At 38.6% G+C, this 17,393-nt stretch overlaps 1 protein-coding gene and 1 long non-coding RNA gene across 2 annotated transcripts; one reads left to right on the forward strand and one right to left on the reverse strand.

Annotated features, from left to right (window-relative positions):
* Positions 1–477: 477 nt before the first annotated feature.
* Positions 478–4,938, reverse strand: CFAP161 (cilia and flagella associated protein 161). The gene is made up of 7 exons (XM_031587703.2): positions 4,806–4,938; positions 4,593–4,682; positions 4,214–4,449; positions 3,169–3,253; positions 2,310–2,468; positions 1,473–1,546; positions 478–779 (listed from the first exon to the last, which is right to left on the reverse strand). The coding sequence occupies exons 1-7, from the start codon at positions 4,866–4,868 to the stop codon at positions 566–568; spliced, it is 921 nt and encodes a 306-aa protein (XP_031443563.2). The 5' UTR covers positions 4,869–4,938; the 3' UTR covers positions 478–565.
* A 51-nt stretch (positions 4,939–4,989) lies between these two features.
* Positions 4,990–16,146, forward strand: LOC149916278 (uncharacterized). Its single transcript, XR_016470406.1, has 3 exons — positions 4,990–5,646; positions 12,195–12,359; positions 15,741–16,146. It is a non-coding gene; the product is annotated as an uncharacterized LOC149916278 (long non-coding RNA).
* The last annotated feature ends 1,247 nt before the right edge of the window (positions 16,147–17,393 follow it).

A 17,393-nucleotide genomic window follows, 5' to 3' on the forward strand; every position in this document is an offset into this window, starting at 1 on the left:
TATATATAAGCTCTGAAAAATCTGTGGTTTTAAAATTGTATTAGAACAAAAACATCAGGAATTGTTGATTCAATCCTGTTCATTTTCCAACAGTGCAGGAAGTCCTTTCCCCTTTCTCATGATAGAGTGTGGAACAAGCTCAACCACCTAATTTCTTTCTACCAATCTTTAGATGTCAAAGCATTATATGATAGCTTGCATAAGTTTGGTCTTTACTGTTTTGGAAAATGTATGCTCACTCTTTTCAAAATGGTGACACTGATTTGGGTTAGGAAGCATTGGCTAAATACACCCTGAAGGCCAGTAATTGAGTGCAATTCAGTTCACTATGTTCCAACACACAGAGCACGTGAAAGTAGGAAAATGAGCTTTTCTTGATTCATGAGCTTTTTGATGTTGTGCATCAGTGTGTATTAGTCATCTTTTCGCCATCCACATATGATGAATTAACGAGATTATATAAAATTATTAATGGTAGATTTTCATATCTCTTTTTAAAATAAACATTTCAAATGCTAAAATCTGAAAATCAGAAAAATAAGAATCAGAATGTAAGCAATCTCTGTCAGTTGTAATCTGGGATTTTTACGTTCTTCGTCTCTTCGTGAAACTCATTCTTTCCTGTTCCTCCTGGCTGAGGTTCAGGTCTATCGAGCATTGTACCACCCTCATCACCAGGATTTCCTGTAACTATCACCCAGTAATTCTTGTCTTCTTCAACTCGATGGGAGTCCAGGTAAGTGTGACAAATTACTTCATATTCCCTTCCAAAATAAGACCTGCAAAGTCAAAGAAAAGGGTTGGGAGGCAGGGTGTAGAATGAATATGTATGCATTCAGCAAGTCTGCATTAGATGTTGAAGGTTTTCTCATGAAGATGACTCTGGCTACTTAAAAACCATTGCAATCTTTCAGCCTTACAGAACTTTTTCATCCTAAAAAACTGATACAAAATCACAGTAAAATTTAGCCTGAAATGTAATGAGAAGCAATTGGTGTACTCCTTAATAATACTTAATCAACATTATTTCAATACATGCATGTTAAGTCAAATTGTTGAAGTAACATGAATTTGTTATGAGATTCATATGGATATAAGAAATACAATTTTGTGTGGTGTGTTTCTGCTGAGTTCTTAACATGCCAATTTTTCCTTAAAATATATACATATATATATAATTGCTCAGGATATTCAAAGGGAGAACTACCAAGACACTGCAGAAGGCTGGGAGCATGATGTGATTATATAAAGGAAAAAAAAGGAAAGAAAAAAGTAATAAGACAAAGCTGTTTGCTTGCAGCATCATAACAGAACAATTAAAATGGGGAAAAAAAAGAATGTGCATCCTGCATTCTTTTCCATTTCTTCAGTGTGTTCCTGAAGCAATTATGTTACTTTTTTTTAGTGATTTCTGGATGCACTGAGCTGATGTCTCATTAAGCATATCATTGCCAGTTATAAATTATTCTCACCTTGTCCAAAAGTTCCTTGGAACAGCTAAACTTCTATTAGTATGGCAATGAGTAATAATCAGTTTAGAGTTTGCCTGGGAAAAAGAAAAGGAAACATAAACAAAAAAAAACAAAATACACACACAAAAAGATTACACTTGATAGATATTTTAAACTAATTTTAACAATACTTATTCAAGGTGAATGCTTTAATTACTACTGAATATAAGTATGCATGGCTCTGTATCACTCTCAGAGTGCTATAGATTGATAGTGAGATATTTTGTACTGTCAGCTCTCAGAATGATTTTATCCGTGATATTTTGTTATATGCCCAGCACTTCATGAAGCCTACTTGTTATGTGGAATAGGAAAATACTGCAACTGCTTCAACGTAAAGAAACATATTTGGAAAAGCACCCATTTTTTCCAATGCCTTGATTCACAGAATCATGAGGTCCCACGAGGGACCTCTGAAAATCATCTAGTTCAACCCTCCTGATAAAGCAGGTTCCCTGCAGTAGGTTACAAGTAGGTTAGAGGATCAGTTCCCTCTGTGTGAAATGAAGTTATTCCCAGATATTGATACATTAAGCAGCATATTCCCACCTGCTTCTCTCAGCAAAACTACTGCAGGTAGATGGATGTAAGAGATGTCTAATGGAAAAAAAAAGAATGAATTCAACCAGTGTCTGCAGCACAGATATGATGTTTACAATGGAAATAAATGATAGGGGAAGGAATGTGAACATCATAGTCTTCAAATATAAAAGATAAAGCCTGATAAATGGTTCTTCTGTTTCAGTCTACTTTGACAATTAAATACTCAATACTTTTATTTCCATTTTAATGACTTACAGGAACGGGAAATCCTTCATACTCAAGACGCAGTTGTGGATCCAAGAAGGTTGCTTGCCAGCACGTCAAATAGGAAAGCTCATCTGTCAAAAATACTTGCTGAAGGTAAGATTTTTTGGCAAACCTCATAAATGATTTATGGTCACTTGCTAGATATAACTGTAGATTAAAATATACATGAAGGACCATATAAATACAGAAGGAAAAGACATGTAATTTAAATAAGAAAAACCAGCACAAAAAATTCTCTTTGCTTCTGAACAGTCTGCCAAGCTAAAGTGATGCATTTTGAAACAGTGAAATAGATTCTATAATGTCGATAAATTCATGAAGTAGACCAGTGAATATTAATTGAAAATTGATTTTACATTCCAAAGACTCCTTCAGATCCAAGCAACAGCTGAGAGGGAAAATTTTATCATAGTTGATGTGATTTATTCTGAGTATCAAGTGTCTGCTTTTCTTCTGAGTTGTAAAGGGAAACAATGTTCACATTTAATAGAAATCTCCCCCTGGTTTGTTACTTCATACACAGACTGTATTTTTTCTTCATAAGAAAGGAAATTTTCTTCTTGGATTTTTTTTTGTCCTTTTTCTTTTTTGTTTTCTTTTTTTTTTTCTTGCTTAAAATCTGCATTACCCATCATTCTGGGTCACTGTCCCTTGGGACTGCACAACTGATCTCAGACAAGTCCCATAGACTTTGTAAATACATATTGTTTATATTGATTTGCAAATTATTCTGAATCTGTTCTGTAAAGCTAAGACACTGAACCAGTGTGCAGTTTGATATATATAGTACTAAATGCACACTATCAGTATATGCCATCAATTGCCATTTGCAACTTTGTTCCCTTACCATTGGATCAGAAAACCCTCCTGTTGTTCCAAGACCAAACTTTTGCCCAAATTTAAGAGGTTCACCCACCGATTCTCCATCAACACTGTTAAAATTGTAAAGAGAACAATGAGAAATTCAAATGTATCAGATTTTCTAGACTTTTTTAATTTCATGTTTACTGAAATGATGTTTCACAAATTACTTTTGTGTTCACACTTAATTATAAGCACCTGAAAATTCAGGGACTAGAAGCAGAACAGGGTTTGCCTGTTGCTTAACATCATATGGTGTTAATTACACGTTGATATTTAGTAATCGGGTTTATTACATCAATGTACATGCTGATATAACTATATTTTCAGAATGATTTCTGTATTTTAAATTAAAGGATCACTGAATTAAATGCCAGGCTGTTCTATGTATAGTCAGAGTGACTTATGTAGCTGATAAAACCTGTGGTCAGCTAATGAGAGCCCTCAAAGTGCTTGGTGTCAGTGACTCAAGGATCAGGCTGAGCAAAAATACTTTGGTTGCATTTCTAGAAGACCTAAATTGACTTCAAAGTTCTTTACTGTGTCTAACCCAAAGCATTTTGCTCAGTCAGGGTTAGTTTGTACACTTGTGCACTGTTGTTATACTTAAATACACGCACTAAGGCAGAGCCTTCCACTGTTGAGCAGGGACTTGTTCTGTTACTTCTCCCACAAGCAGCTGGAGTTAAATGTGTCCTTGAGAGAGAACACTCTGTTTGATGGAGGGGTCTTTTTTAGGACAACTGAAGCACTGTCCACTTTGACTCAAATTTCTGCTTCAGAGACATTGTTTGCACAAGAACAAACAGTATTACTGATATGTGGATGTGTTTGTATACAGGTGAAATAAGACCAGGTTAAAAACAGAGTTTTTAACACAAAGTTTACCAAATGATCCAGCGAACTGGATTCTGTTTTCACACTAGTTCTGTGCCGATTTAACCTGGCCTCACACGTGGCATCCACAACCTCAGTGGGCAGCCTGTTCCAGCACCTCACCGCTCTCATAGTGAAGAATGAAGTTACCAAACCTTAAAACACAGAACGTATTCCTCCCTGCAGGGCTGGCGGTGGTGGCGGCGCTCAGAGCGCAGGGTGCGTGCAGAGCCACAGCCGAGTAGATGGACACCTCCTCCGGGTTAACCGCCAGCGTCAGCTCACCGCAGGCCTCAGCATCACGCTGCTCTGAGGGCTCCCTGCCAGGGCTCAGGAGCATCACCGTGTCTCCAAAGCAAACGAATCCATCCTTAGACACCGACAGCTGCACCTAAGCCAAAACACACCGGATTTTGCACTGAATTATCCAAATTTGGCATCGGGAGTGCTTTAGATATCAAATGGGAATGCCGACAAACAGCTTCTGTCGTTCCCTGCAGGAAGAGGAGGACTGACAAAACCTTTAAAAATGACCTTCTTTAAGAGATTATCGTTCAGTCTGTTGATTTTCTGCATTAGAAGTTCTCCTCGTTCTCTTTTCTGCATGAAGTCCCTCAGGCGCTCCTGTTTGAGAAGAGGGAACGCGGCGTTACCCGGCGCTGCAACGCCGGCTTTCAGCAGCACCGCGAGGGGAAGAGGCAGGCGAGGCTCCCGGAGCTTGGAGCGGAGGCCCCGCCGCTCGCCCACCTCCTCCAGGCACGCCTCCTCCTTCCAGTTGCCCACGAGCACCCCGGGCCGGTAGGCAGCCATGATGGCGGGCGCTGCCGGGCCGCACGGCGTCCGCTGTCACCATGGCGACCAGTCCGGCGCCAATTGCGCGCTGGAGGGGCAGAGGCAGCCAATCAGCGGAGAGAACGGGAGAGGGGGCGGGGCCCAAGAGCTGCAGTCAGTGCTGAAGCGAGCCTGGGGGGCCCAGGGGCGCCTTGGGCAGCACGGCCCTTAGGTTCGGTACCTCTAAAAAGTACTGAAAATCATATACGTGGGTTGCAACGAAAGCAATGTCTCCTACTTAATTCCCTGCAAACTACAACAGATACAAAGAGCACAACAGCATTATTTGATAGGGAAATTCTCAGCTACGAAGCGCTGTTTTTTCACATGGGCACCACCATTAGCCATGTATTTTCAGCAGCGATGAAGCGGAGCCTGCATGCCGAGCTTCAAACACATCTGCACCAGCAGAGTTGTCCCACTCTCACTGACAGCACTGCTGAAACGCACCACCGCCGCCTCACTGTGCTCACGTCCACTGGTTGGTCTCTATAAACACCCAGCGGGCATCAGTCAGTGTCAGCGGCTGCAATTATTTCTGCGTGGAGGAGGAATTCAGTGCCACCCCTCCGCTCCATCCGCACTTCCGTGCCAGACACCATTTTGTCACACCGCCCCTCTGCTGCCATCCGTCCCACAGCAACACCATGGAATGGGATATTGGTGGGAAGGTTCAGCCTCACTGCCAGCCCTCTGACATCTGCCTCTGACCTTGTAGGCCAGCACTACAAAAGAAGCAGCATTACTACATGCTCATGTGTGTACATACCTTGATTCCCTTATGTTTTAATGAATAATGAGTGGTGAGGCTGGCACACAGTCTCACAGCAGGCTTTATTTATAACCACGTGAACTTCTGCAGTCTGTATTGGTCAAGCAGGTGCATTAGGGTAATGCAAACACAGAGCCAACACTATAGCACTGGTGAATATGGTGAATGCATTGAGTGAACTTTGGTTTCATATGGTCTGATTTTTGGGTGGTCCTGTGTGGAACCAGGGGTTGATCCTTAATGTGTCCCTTCCAACCTGGGATATTCTGTGATTCTATGCTTCCGTGTGAATATAGTATGGCTTTACTTTCCAGACAGCTTAACCCAATGATTTTCAGTGATGGTGCAGATCCTTGCTGAGGACACTTCGTCCTCTTATGCCTGTTCTTGCATCTTACTGTTTTCAAAGCCAGTCAACTTAAAAACCTTAAGAGAAAACATGTTTTTCATAAGAAACCACTATGCCAGTTCTGCCATCAATTTGCATGAAAGCAGGCTGCCTTTTTTTCTTTTTTCTTTTTTTTTTTTTAATTAATCTTTTTTTCTTTTTTCTTTTTCTTTTTTTTTTTCTTCTGTTTGTTTCCTTCTCGCCACAAAAGCTTTTCAGCATATTCCAGAGCCATCGAGGACTAAATAAATCCATATTCGTTCCCATAGCACCACTCCGTGGTCAGCCCTGGTAAGTGAGGTTTTCCTGCGCCTCGTTTGGAAGCGGTGCTAAAACTGCTCAGATGGAATAGGGAACTTTGTTCTTCCTGGCCAAGTATGGAAAGCCAACAAGTTTTTGGAGAAAGGTGTAATTAATTTCCTGCGTTACCAGTAGTTTCTGCTTTGTGCTCAAACTTATTTTCATGCTTTTCACAGACAGTTTTGATTGGGGTTTGGTATCCTGGTATGCAAATGGTAATGAGGGCCTATCAAAATTTTAGTTCAAAGCAGCAAAATCAGAGAATGGTTTGGATGGGAAAGGACCTTTAATGGTGATCTAGTTCAACCCTACTGACATAGGCAAGGATATCATTCTCTAGTTCAGGTTGCCCCCAAAATATTTTAAATTAAACTCTTTACCTTGCTTATCTCAATGTCTAAAGAGTTTATCTTCTTTGTGTTTATTTTTTTGTTTGTTTGTTTGTTCATTTGTTTCAAAGCTAAGCCCCTTTTAAGTCAATATTCAATAATAAATCATTATCATAGAGCTACATGCTATACCGAGCCACGTTACTGAGAACAGGTGCTCTGATTCTGTGAATGTAGTTAATATATAGACTGCACTGCCTGCTTCAATAGATTTGGAGCCTTATGCACTGTCTTGTGGATCAGTCTGTACTTATTTACTTAGATCTGTATGCAAATATTACAGAAGTATATGCACTCAAAATGTAATTGTTCACAGAAATTTATTCATGCATCTGTTTGTAGGACGATGCAGTCACTGCCCTTGTCACCGAAAATGGTTCCATTTCTCATTGCATAATATTCCATGAAAAGAAACAAAAGCAGGTTTCCTTACACACGTATATAAATAAGTCGAATATCTTTCCTGCAGGGAAGCTTACAGATCTATTCAACTTTTTTCAATTTCTTTTTCATTACATAGAATCTACATTTGTTCCTAATAATTATTAGCTTTATTAAGTGGAATTGTTTCATGTTTTGTTTGTTAACTTATGCCAGTGTACCAACTGACCAGACTTAAAGGTATGTGTTAATTATTGAAAACATATTTTCCTTTTTTTTTTTCTTTGAGACCTCATTAAATAATTTTAGTTTAGAGTCTCCTCTCTTTTTCCCTTTCCCTTCATGGAAGAGAAATGAATGGTTGAGAAGACCAAAAATATCTATCTAGACCATGAGTTTACACAAAAGTATGAACTGCTTCAACTTCTGATTGTCTCAAAATTGTCAGTAATGTGGGACAGAGCATGTTATAAATACTTTGAAATATGCATGCATTAGTATATGTCAATAATACAAATTAAAATAGATCAGTCAAATCTGACAGAAAGAACAAGGGCTGAATAGACATGAACATAAGTCTGAGAACAAGGCAGGCCATCTATATTTAAAGGAATCAACAGAACATTAAGTAGGTCTGTGAGCTCTTGCAACACATGTACCTCCTTATTTCAGGATGGAAAACATTATTTTTGTTTGCATTACAGCTGTTGGGCAATTTCTGAAATTCTGTTCATACTGGCAAACATTCAAGGAATGTTTAATCATGTGTAGGTTGGATGAGAATATTTTTAATCCCGTCCTTTTTGGCCTTGGGAGAATACCTATGTTTTGTCTTGTTTTGCTGTCTTCTGTTTTTCTTCTGAAAGTTAAGAAGGAGCCTAATTTGATTAATGATACAGACACAGGAGTAAAACATGTTTGTCAGGACAATGTCTCCTTTCATTTTGTTACTTCACACCAGCATTATTCTGGCACATGCAAAAAATCAGAGCGTAGCTATCATTTCTACTTACTGTTATGAGTTTTTTGGCTGTTAAGATGATTAATCAGCTTGTTATTAATATAACTCCAGTTCCTTATTCTCATCTATTCCCCATACACTCATCCATTCACAGCACAAAAAGCATTAAGTATTCTATGTGCAAAGATTTAAGGATTGTTGTTCTGCCAGATGTGTGTTCTGCTGTCTCCCGTTCTGGCTGTGAATTTCCACACCAAGTTTTCCTGTAGTGTTTGTTGCTGAGGAGCAGTAATTTCTGAAATGTAGTTGTGCATTAAGCAGACCTCTTGGTCTACTTCCAACAAAAAAGGGGTACAGGATGCTTATGTGTTGTACTGGCAACAAGTATGCTGATTTGGAAACTTTCCCAGTATCAGAGCTGGCTGAAGATGCCCATAGTTGCTATGATTTCTCTCCTGGTGCTTTATAACCAAAAGATGCTGGAGAGAGAGAAATGTGCCCAACACAGTCAAACACTTGCCAGTTAAAGTTTGGATTGTTGTCCACATCTCTGCGGTAGATTCATTCTTTTATATTTACAATTTAGACCTTTTCAGAACATGTCCTGTTGAGAAATTGTTGTAAAAATGAATGTTTTCTCTTCCAATTGAGCTGTTTCATCAGGATGAAAAAATGTTGTAATCTCAGGAGCAGTAAATTATTATAAGAATATAGAAATATTAAAGTCGGCCTTCCAGGAGCAATAATTTTTCAAAGAATTCCATATTAATTCTGAAGGAACTAGAACACTTCCATCAGCGAGAAATAGCTTAGTTGATGACTACTGTTTATCAGCCCCCACAGAAACACCCCTAACAAAGCTATATTCCTTCCTGTGCTTATCCACATAACTATGCATTAGGTATGTCTATCTCAGGCAATTTAACACTTCTCATTTTTCTAGTTATGAATTATTTGCCCAAGATTTCATGACCAGAGCAATGACAGTGGCCATGCTATTGGCCAGGCTGGGAGTTGGGCTCAGTGGTTTCTTGAGATCCCTTCCAACCCATGTGATTATGTGGAAGGTTTGTATTTAATTTGCAGCCTTAATATGCATGATAAGCTCCCAGCTGGCTGCTTTAAGTACTGTTTACTATGTATCTCCTTGAAGAGAATTCTGTTAAGTGATGTTCCACCCTACTTCCAGTGTACTGAGTGCATTGCACTTACTGAGCTACAAAGTTCTGTCATCACCCCCAGTTACTGACACAAAATCATTGTGGTGAGGTGTGGCCCTATTTATAAAGGGTGGAAATCAGGTCATTGTCTCTCTTGTTTACTGATCTGTTTAAACTTTGGTTTCCATGAGTACCCATGCTTGAGATTTCTTTTTTTTCTTTTCTTTCTTTTTTTTTCCCCATATAAAAAGCAATAGCATGCTTATCTGTAGGAAAAAAAATGTGCTCCAAACTCTGTAACTTCAGCTGACTTTGACGGCTGTTCAAGCGTGCAGTCCTGCCACTGTGAAACTACTGCTCTTGAAACTGAGAAGCAACATTTTTGTGTGACCTCTTGTGAACCCAGCTGTTTCTGTCTCTTCCCACTTTAGGGCTGACTATAGATAGCACTAAGGGTTGCCTCTGCTTCCCCATTTAGCCCTGCCAGCAGAATGATCTTTATGGTGAATTGCCTCTGTGCATCAATCATTGCCTCGATTTCACTTGTCTTCTTTTGGATTTCACTTCCCTCTGGTGATGACATTAAGACAGAAAACAGTCTGTTCCCTTAGTTTTCTTTAGTGGAAATATCTGCTTCAGTGTCCTGAAGCAAAGCGGTGACGTTTACAAACAACACTAGAGGTTCATGTCGGTCCATCCTGAAACTTTCCTAAACATATTTTCTGGAAACTGCGTCCCGCCACTCTCACATGAGTTTATTGTAGTCCAGGTTTAGAGATGAAGAAACGCTGGTGATCAGAATACTTCTGCTTTGGTTCAAATGAGTCTGTATGTTACATAAAATGAACTATTTAAAAACAGGAACAGAAACTGACCTATGTATTTACACCACGAATCATGAATCAGTTAAATATTTCTGGTATAACAAAAAGGAACACAATGAGAATCATTTTGTCCTAAGGGGAAAAGAACATGTGTATTGTAATTGTTTTTAACATTTTTTTGCCACCATTCTTCTATTTCTGGTTTTGATTTGGATGACCTTGCTCTGACAGTGTATTTATGTCAGACATCACAGCCTACAGAAAGTATTTCATATGTCTGAAGACTCTGGCAAGTGTTCTCATGTGAGAGACTGAACGTTTTGGTATTGCTCAGTTGCTATTGGTCAGTAAATTAGTGCTTCTTGGTAGGTTTTTTTTTTTTAGCTATGGGAGAGATGGTATGTCAGTATAAGATGGAAGACAAAACATAAATAATGTAATGGATGAGCTACACACAGTTGCTAAAATGGTCATCGCAATGTGTGATGCATTTGCTACTCCAAAATGAAAGCTAGATCACTCATTCTTTGAATACCTCTTCTGAGGAGGAGCAGTTTTCTCACTGAAATAACTTGTAAGTGTTAATAAGAGTCCTCTGGTTTTTCAGTGGAACACAATTATACAGAATCAGCCATTTTTCTCCAAGTTTTACACCTGGAACAAAAAGGAGATAGCATATCAGTAAGAGTTGGGGCTCTCTGAGAAGGAGGCAAGGTGTCTGTCAGCATGACAAGAATTTTGTGCTCTGACACGTGGTGTGTATATTCTCATAGAAAACTAGACAGCTTCCACAAGGAGAGTGGAAAAAGGGCCCTCATTAATAAAGGGAACCCTGAAAACACCACTGGCTTGCTCTTCTGTTCTGTTGGATATAGGGAACTCTTGACAATGATTCACTTCAGAGTGGCCCCTGAGAAAATTTGTTCTTTCATCTTGGTGCGAATTACTGAGATAAAGAATTGCTGAATAGAAATGGTCACACAGGAATGCAAATTCCAGGGCTTAAGTGTACACATATGCAATTAGGACAAAACTGCAGGCTTTTATGTCAAAATATTAGTGAACAGACAAAACAAGAAACATCAAAGAACTGTTAATGTCAGCAAAGATACTCTAAGTGGTGATCTTTGCCTCTTGTGTATGATATGGCTTTGGGAAACAGCAAATAAATTCCAGGAGGAGAAAGGTGATTTGGCCTTGGGAGGCCAGCTGGATCTGAGCAGTGGTGGTGAGCCGAGAGGAATAAGTGGCATTCTTCTGATTCTTTTAGTCCTGGTGCATGAAGAAGGAATCGAATCTGACCATGTGGTTCTGGTTGATAAGGAATGCAATAGAGTTACCATGACAGAGAAGGAAGCTTTAGAATAATCATTCTTTTTTTCCCCTCCCTTTCCCTTTTCCTCCATTGTTCTGCCACTCTGAAATGCCATTTTATTTATTTTCACTGCCTCTGAAATGTTTTCTTTATTCATTTACTTTCTTTTTCCTAATTCTGTATTGCATAAAACCTATCAAGAGTGCTTAGTTCCTAGAGACTTGATAGGCAGCTCAGATGAGACTACCATGTATGTGTATTTTTGCTGATAGGAGTTCTTTCAGGTACTTACTGAGAGTGATACATGCTCTGTGTTATTTTATCCATTATGTTTTGTAACAGCTGCTTCTTCCTTCTCTTCTTGTACTCATTATACCCTGTCTAAGGTTTAGACCATAATAATTTTTAGGGAGTGCCCTAATCTGTACTGGAAGGTACACTGGAAAACCAATGGTTCTTCACATACATTTTATAAGTGCATCCCATTTTGGTGTGTATAGCATTACTTCTATGTATGTGTCATCTCCTGGCTGCATCTTACCTATTGTGAAGTCTAAAAGTGACCAGAAGCAATGAGTTGTGCAATTTAGGTACAATATTTTGCAAGTTCTAGGTTCAAGCAAATTCATGGTTTGATGCAGTTATTTTTTCAAACTATTTTTAATATGCAGCCTAGTCTGACTTATGGTTGTGTTTTAAAGCCTGATTTTCTTCCCCAAAAATATTTCTGGTGTCTTCCCAAGGAAAAAAAAAAAAAAAAGATTGAAAGATTGCAACAGAGAATGTATCTGATTTTTGTTTCTGTGTACACTTAGGAAACACCAAACTTGGTCCTGCAAAAGAAGTTGTTAGGAATAGCCCTGATGATTGTAAACCTCTGGCATGAGCTGATCAAAGTAATGAGCTTCAGTCTGTAAAAATCAGGAGGGATGGTTCTGTTCCCACCAGCAGGAAAATATTATGGAAGCCTGGCAGCATCTGTAAGTTTTTAAATTTTTTTGCAAGTCATGTTGTGCTGTTAGGAATCCTGCACACTTGTAGTTTAACTTGGAAAGATGAGGAATGCCTTTGTTGCTTTAATAATTTATGTGGCTCCTGTAAAAGGTTTATATTTGCAAGCCAGCTTAGCATGTTTGATTTACTACTAAGATTCACTGTTCTCATTGTTTCACATATCCTGGCATAGGGACCAGTCACTTGTCTCATTTATTCATCTGTTGCTCTGTATCCAGCTCGTGAACTCGTAATTCTAGCAAAGGTTATTAAATGTTTTTGTTTGTTTGTTTGTTTGTTTAAATAGTTCATTAAAAAAAGAACAAAGACACCCAGGTTTGTCTTCATAAAATAGTACAGAACAACTACATTTGGGTATCTTTTTCACTTAAGTGACAGCAAATCTAATAATAATTTGCTTATAGAAATTGCTATAAATTAATTAAGCATTGCTGTGCTTAATTCAAAATACGTTCAAGTTTATCAGGAGAAATGTCAGTCAGCAGCTCTTTGTGCTTTAAAAGTAGAGAAATTGAGACAGGGTTAGCAGCTACCGAATCTATTTTGATCATGAATGTTGAATTTTTATGAGATTTGTAATATTTCAGAGTGGGGAAACAGATCTGGTTACCCAAAAATAACAAATTGGAAAGTAGAGAGGAAGTGTTGCATGTATTGAAAACTCCAGAACTTTGGGAATCACAGATGAAGCTATGAATCTCCAAAGGATGTTCCCTTTGTGTTCATCCATTTTCTGTTTTCACACAGGTTGGGCAGAACAGAGGATCAGCTCTGGGTTACTGCCTTTGTAGCACCAGCTCCACTCCTGCAGCTGGAAAACTTCCAGCCTTCCTCGCATCTGAGACCAACACAGAAAAAAAGAGAAGCAGTGTGTTACAAAAGCAGTGCCTGTGCTGAATCCATGAGGATTCACTGAGGGTTTTGGGTGCACTGGGTAATACACATCAGCCCTGAAGAGGCACATGAAAGCATAAGCTTTGCTGATTTTCTTGACAATTACAGTGATTGTTGAGGTATTTTGATAAATTTTGCATTTTTTTTTTGATCAAGCATAATACTTGAAGTTAACAATGTCTATGTGGTACCACATTCTTTGAATTACTTGCAGGCTGGGAAAAGGAAGCAAGCTTGTGAGAGCAGTTATTTCAAGGGCAGTTTTCTTTCGGTATAGTTTGTAATCACTCGGTGGTTTAAGATATGCATTTCAGCATAGGATTGCTAGGTGGCACCTGGAACTGTGCAGAGTTTTTTCTTTTATAACCAGTATTTCTACAGCTATATGCTGTCAGTGGTGCAAAAATGGAAAACAGGCAACTAAAAGCACAGGAATTAAAAAACCCTTAGTGTTAGAGTTATGTTTGTTGTCATCTGTTAATCATAGTGTTCTCTTGCTTGTGGATAGAATCAGCTTGCTGGTAACAGATGGGATCTTGCAGTGGTCTTACTATTCTTTTCCAAATGTTACTCTCATGTCTTCCTGATTTGTCCTAATCTTCAGGCTTTGACGTGGTAGTATCCTGAATAATATTTTTGTATATTTTCTGTAAGAAGTGCTGAGGTACATCTTTTACCTCAGCTGCCTGAATAACACCAAGGTCTAGAGATGAAATGGGCACTGGAGGTTTCATGTATATGAAGGGAAATTTGAGAAGGGAAGATGAAACTTGCAAGTGAGATTCAAAGAGGAGGTGAAATATGATGAGTTACAGGCAAAGCAAATGATAATTCCAGCAGCCTTGTGGATACACTGGAGAACAAGGCAATTTCAGGAAGGAAGAGGAGGCAGTGAGATGGAATGAGTTTTTTCAGTATGAAGAGAAAATGATTTTTTTTTTTCCAAAGCAGCCTGGCTCTTGGAAATTAATTTGTGCTGTAGGTTATACTGATTGTTCCTAGACATGTGCAGGGCAGGAGAAGGGACATTACTTTTTAGTGCCAGTAAGTGCTGCAAATAAGTGTTGTAGTGCTTAAGTAATTAATGCCAAATGTGTCATCACGCTTTTCTCACTGAAAAGGATTTAGAATAGATGCCTGCTTTCTCAGTGAATAAAACACCATTTCACCCTAATTAGGTTCATTTTTACTGAGGAAAGTGGTTAAATTATATTAACAATAACTTCTCCTTCAATATTGTGACAAAGAGAATGGGCTGTATAATAAATCTAAGGAAACAAAAAAAAAAAAAAAAAAGAAAGAAAGAAAGAAAAAAGAGAAAGCCATCTGCAGTGGTTTTAGTTGTTTGTTGTATGACCAAGAGTAAAGCAAGTTCTGCTAAGCAGTGAGCAGTGCATATATTCAGTATGCCATTGTCTTCAGCTGGGGGTTATGCGTGGCAGTGGCTGTGGGCAAACGTTTCGTGGTAGGAGCTCCACTGTAGATAAACCTTCTCTGGCTGTGAATCTGCTCACTCTGTCTTTGAGAGGCACTGTAAGCTGGTGAAGCATGTGCAGTTGCATTCTTATATTGGTTTGCACAAGATTTGGTTTTGTGAAGATTGCCAAGATGGGTAATGAAAAAGATCTGCGGTATGTGGAAAATTTTTGTTTCATATTTCATAGTGGTCTGATGTGGTAACATCATCTTTAGAATGAAAAAGTGAAGCTGTTTATTAATCCTACACCCCTCCAACTTTTTCTCCCTCAAAAATGAAAACTCATTCATTGCAGTCAATGATTCTTAGAAATTGTGGCAACATGCATCAATGCATTACACATTCTCTATTGAGTGTATTGATTTAAATGTGACACTGTGATTTGTGAAAGCATCTAGAGTCTTAGATTGTACTGACTTCATGCAATGAAGTTATCCTAGCCAAACAAGAAGCAAACATAAGTAACTTTCTTTTGTTACAAGTTTATAGAGCAAACATTTTTTTCAAGCCTTCAAAATGCAAAGCTGAGATAGTTCACACAATTTCTGTGTATACTTATCAGTTCAGTCATTTATCCACGTATCTGCTTACACTGAATTCATATGTTAAATTGATTTTTATGTAGAGTTTGGTTTCTGTACTTTTGAATATGTCTTCTACTTTTTCTTCTTGTGAAAAAAGATTTCACTACTAAGGAGCCATTTTTGCAACCTGACTTGGCCTCGGCATTCCGAAAGTAAGAACAAAAACAGAAGACATTCAGACACTGAGTTGTATTACACCTTTCTCTTCTTCTGTTTAAATTTTCACTTATAATATCAAAGCCATGTATTCTCAGCTTTGCAGAGGAAGGGATGTAGATATTTTGCCCGTTGCTTTTCTCATGTAAGGGAATGAAGTACAGTTCATCCACTAGCTGTGTAATATCTCTCAACCATTTCCACTCTTACATCTACCTTCTTTGTTTTTCTTCCAGCTTTTGGAATAACATCACCACAGACTAATTAATTTATGATCTAGATGGCCTATTATCCTACTGATGTTTGCAGCTTAATCCAGGGAACTGCTTTTACAGAGGTGTAGATTAGATGATCTCCAGAGGTCCTTTCCAACCTTATGATTCTGTGATTCTGGAATTCTACAAAATCCAGCTGATGCAAAGGTAAAAGTGATAGGCCAGCAAACTGGATGATTTGAATTATGACATTGGCATCAGACTACATGGCTTAAATGACAATCACATGTGCCATCCAGTTGCTTGTGATTGTTTCATAGTCTTTAGGTTATCTTCACATTTGGGTCCAGCCTTAAGGTAGAATTCACACTGACATTTTAATTTGTGGACTTTGTAAAATGAGTTGCTAGGAACAGTCTACTTTCAAAAGAGGAACATTTATTCATCGCAACAAATGCTATTCGTTTCTGCATTCTTGATGATAATAAATAGGGAGAGAATGGATTGGGAGATACAATCCCATCAGGTCAGATCTTGGCACATTATGGAAGAAACTTTGATGCCTTTTCTGCTTGTGTTACAAGAAGACTTGGTTTCTAAGGTTATTGTGCCATGAGCTTACAGTAGCTGTTAATTCATTGGAAATGTGAAAGCACAGACACAGCACAGACTGAATACAGCAGTTGGAAGAAACAACTGCTTACCTTAAATCTTTCATCATATTTTAAGTATGCATATTTTAAAAAGCTGAACAGCCATGATAAAGAAAAAATCAAGTGAATTATAATTCACATTGAAAAAGTACCAGCAACTACTCATTCCTTGACCTGGAACCCTTGATAGGAGCCCCTTAAAAGGGTTGGCAAGGTCTACCAAGTTGTAACAACAGACTTGTCAAGTAAAGCCCTCCATTCCTTGGGCTTCCTACTGCCCAGGAAAAGAGATACAGGAGAGGTTGGAGGTGCCAGCCATGTGAATGATCCTTGTGGGAGAGGAAGAAATGAATTAGTGCAGGTTTTGGAATGAGAATCAAATATCTAGAATTAGCTATTAGGGGATCATATAATGTCTGAGAACAAAGGGGTCTGAGAAGACAGTTATCTGCATTAGTACTTTGGCTTGAAGAAATAACATGATTTTGAAGAGAATCCCAGTGTAGTGGATTGATTTGGCATATGTGAGCTAGGCAGTTCTTGGAGAAAACTAAACAAGAAACTTCTCTCTAGGTTTGTACTTCATTTGCTACACACTGTGATGGGGACGTTGTAGTCTCTACCAATGGCTGGTCCTTTGGCTGATGTAAAACCACATGTGTGGGTGACATTTAATCTGGGGACCAGACTAAATGTAATCTGAAATGAAACACTAGAAAAGTAGATTGTGTAGGCATAAAGGCTGAGAATAAATTGTTTTGCTCTTCTGGTCTGTTTCTATTGTGCCTTTATTACTTGCTAATGTGGATATCACATATGCTGACAAACTGGCAGTTTTTCAATTCTATTTTTATCTTTTATTCTGAGAATTACTCCAAACCTCTGCTTTAGTGTTTTCTGGTAGTAAAGCAACAGCTACATCTGTTTCTGCAAACCAGATTAGCCGTGCACTTTCTCTTTAGCAGGAAGTCTCTGCAGAAAGATTTCTAAGTTTCCCACCCAACCATGCATTTCCAACCCT

The sequence above is a fragment of the Phasianus colchicus genome, chromosome 12 (assembly GCF_987193195.1).
Source record: "Phasianus colchicus chromosome 12, bPhaCol1.hap1.1, whole genome shotgun sequence".
NCBI classification, from domain to species: domain Eukaryota; kingdom Metazoa; phylum Chordata; class Aves; order Galliformes; family Phasianidae; genus Phasianus; species Phasianus colchicus.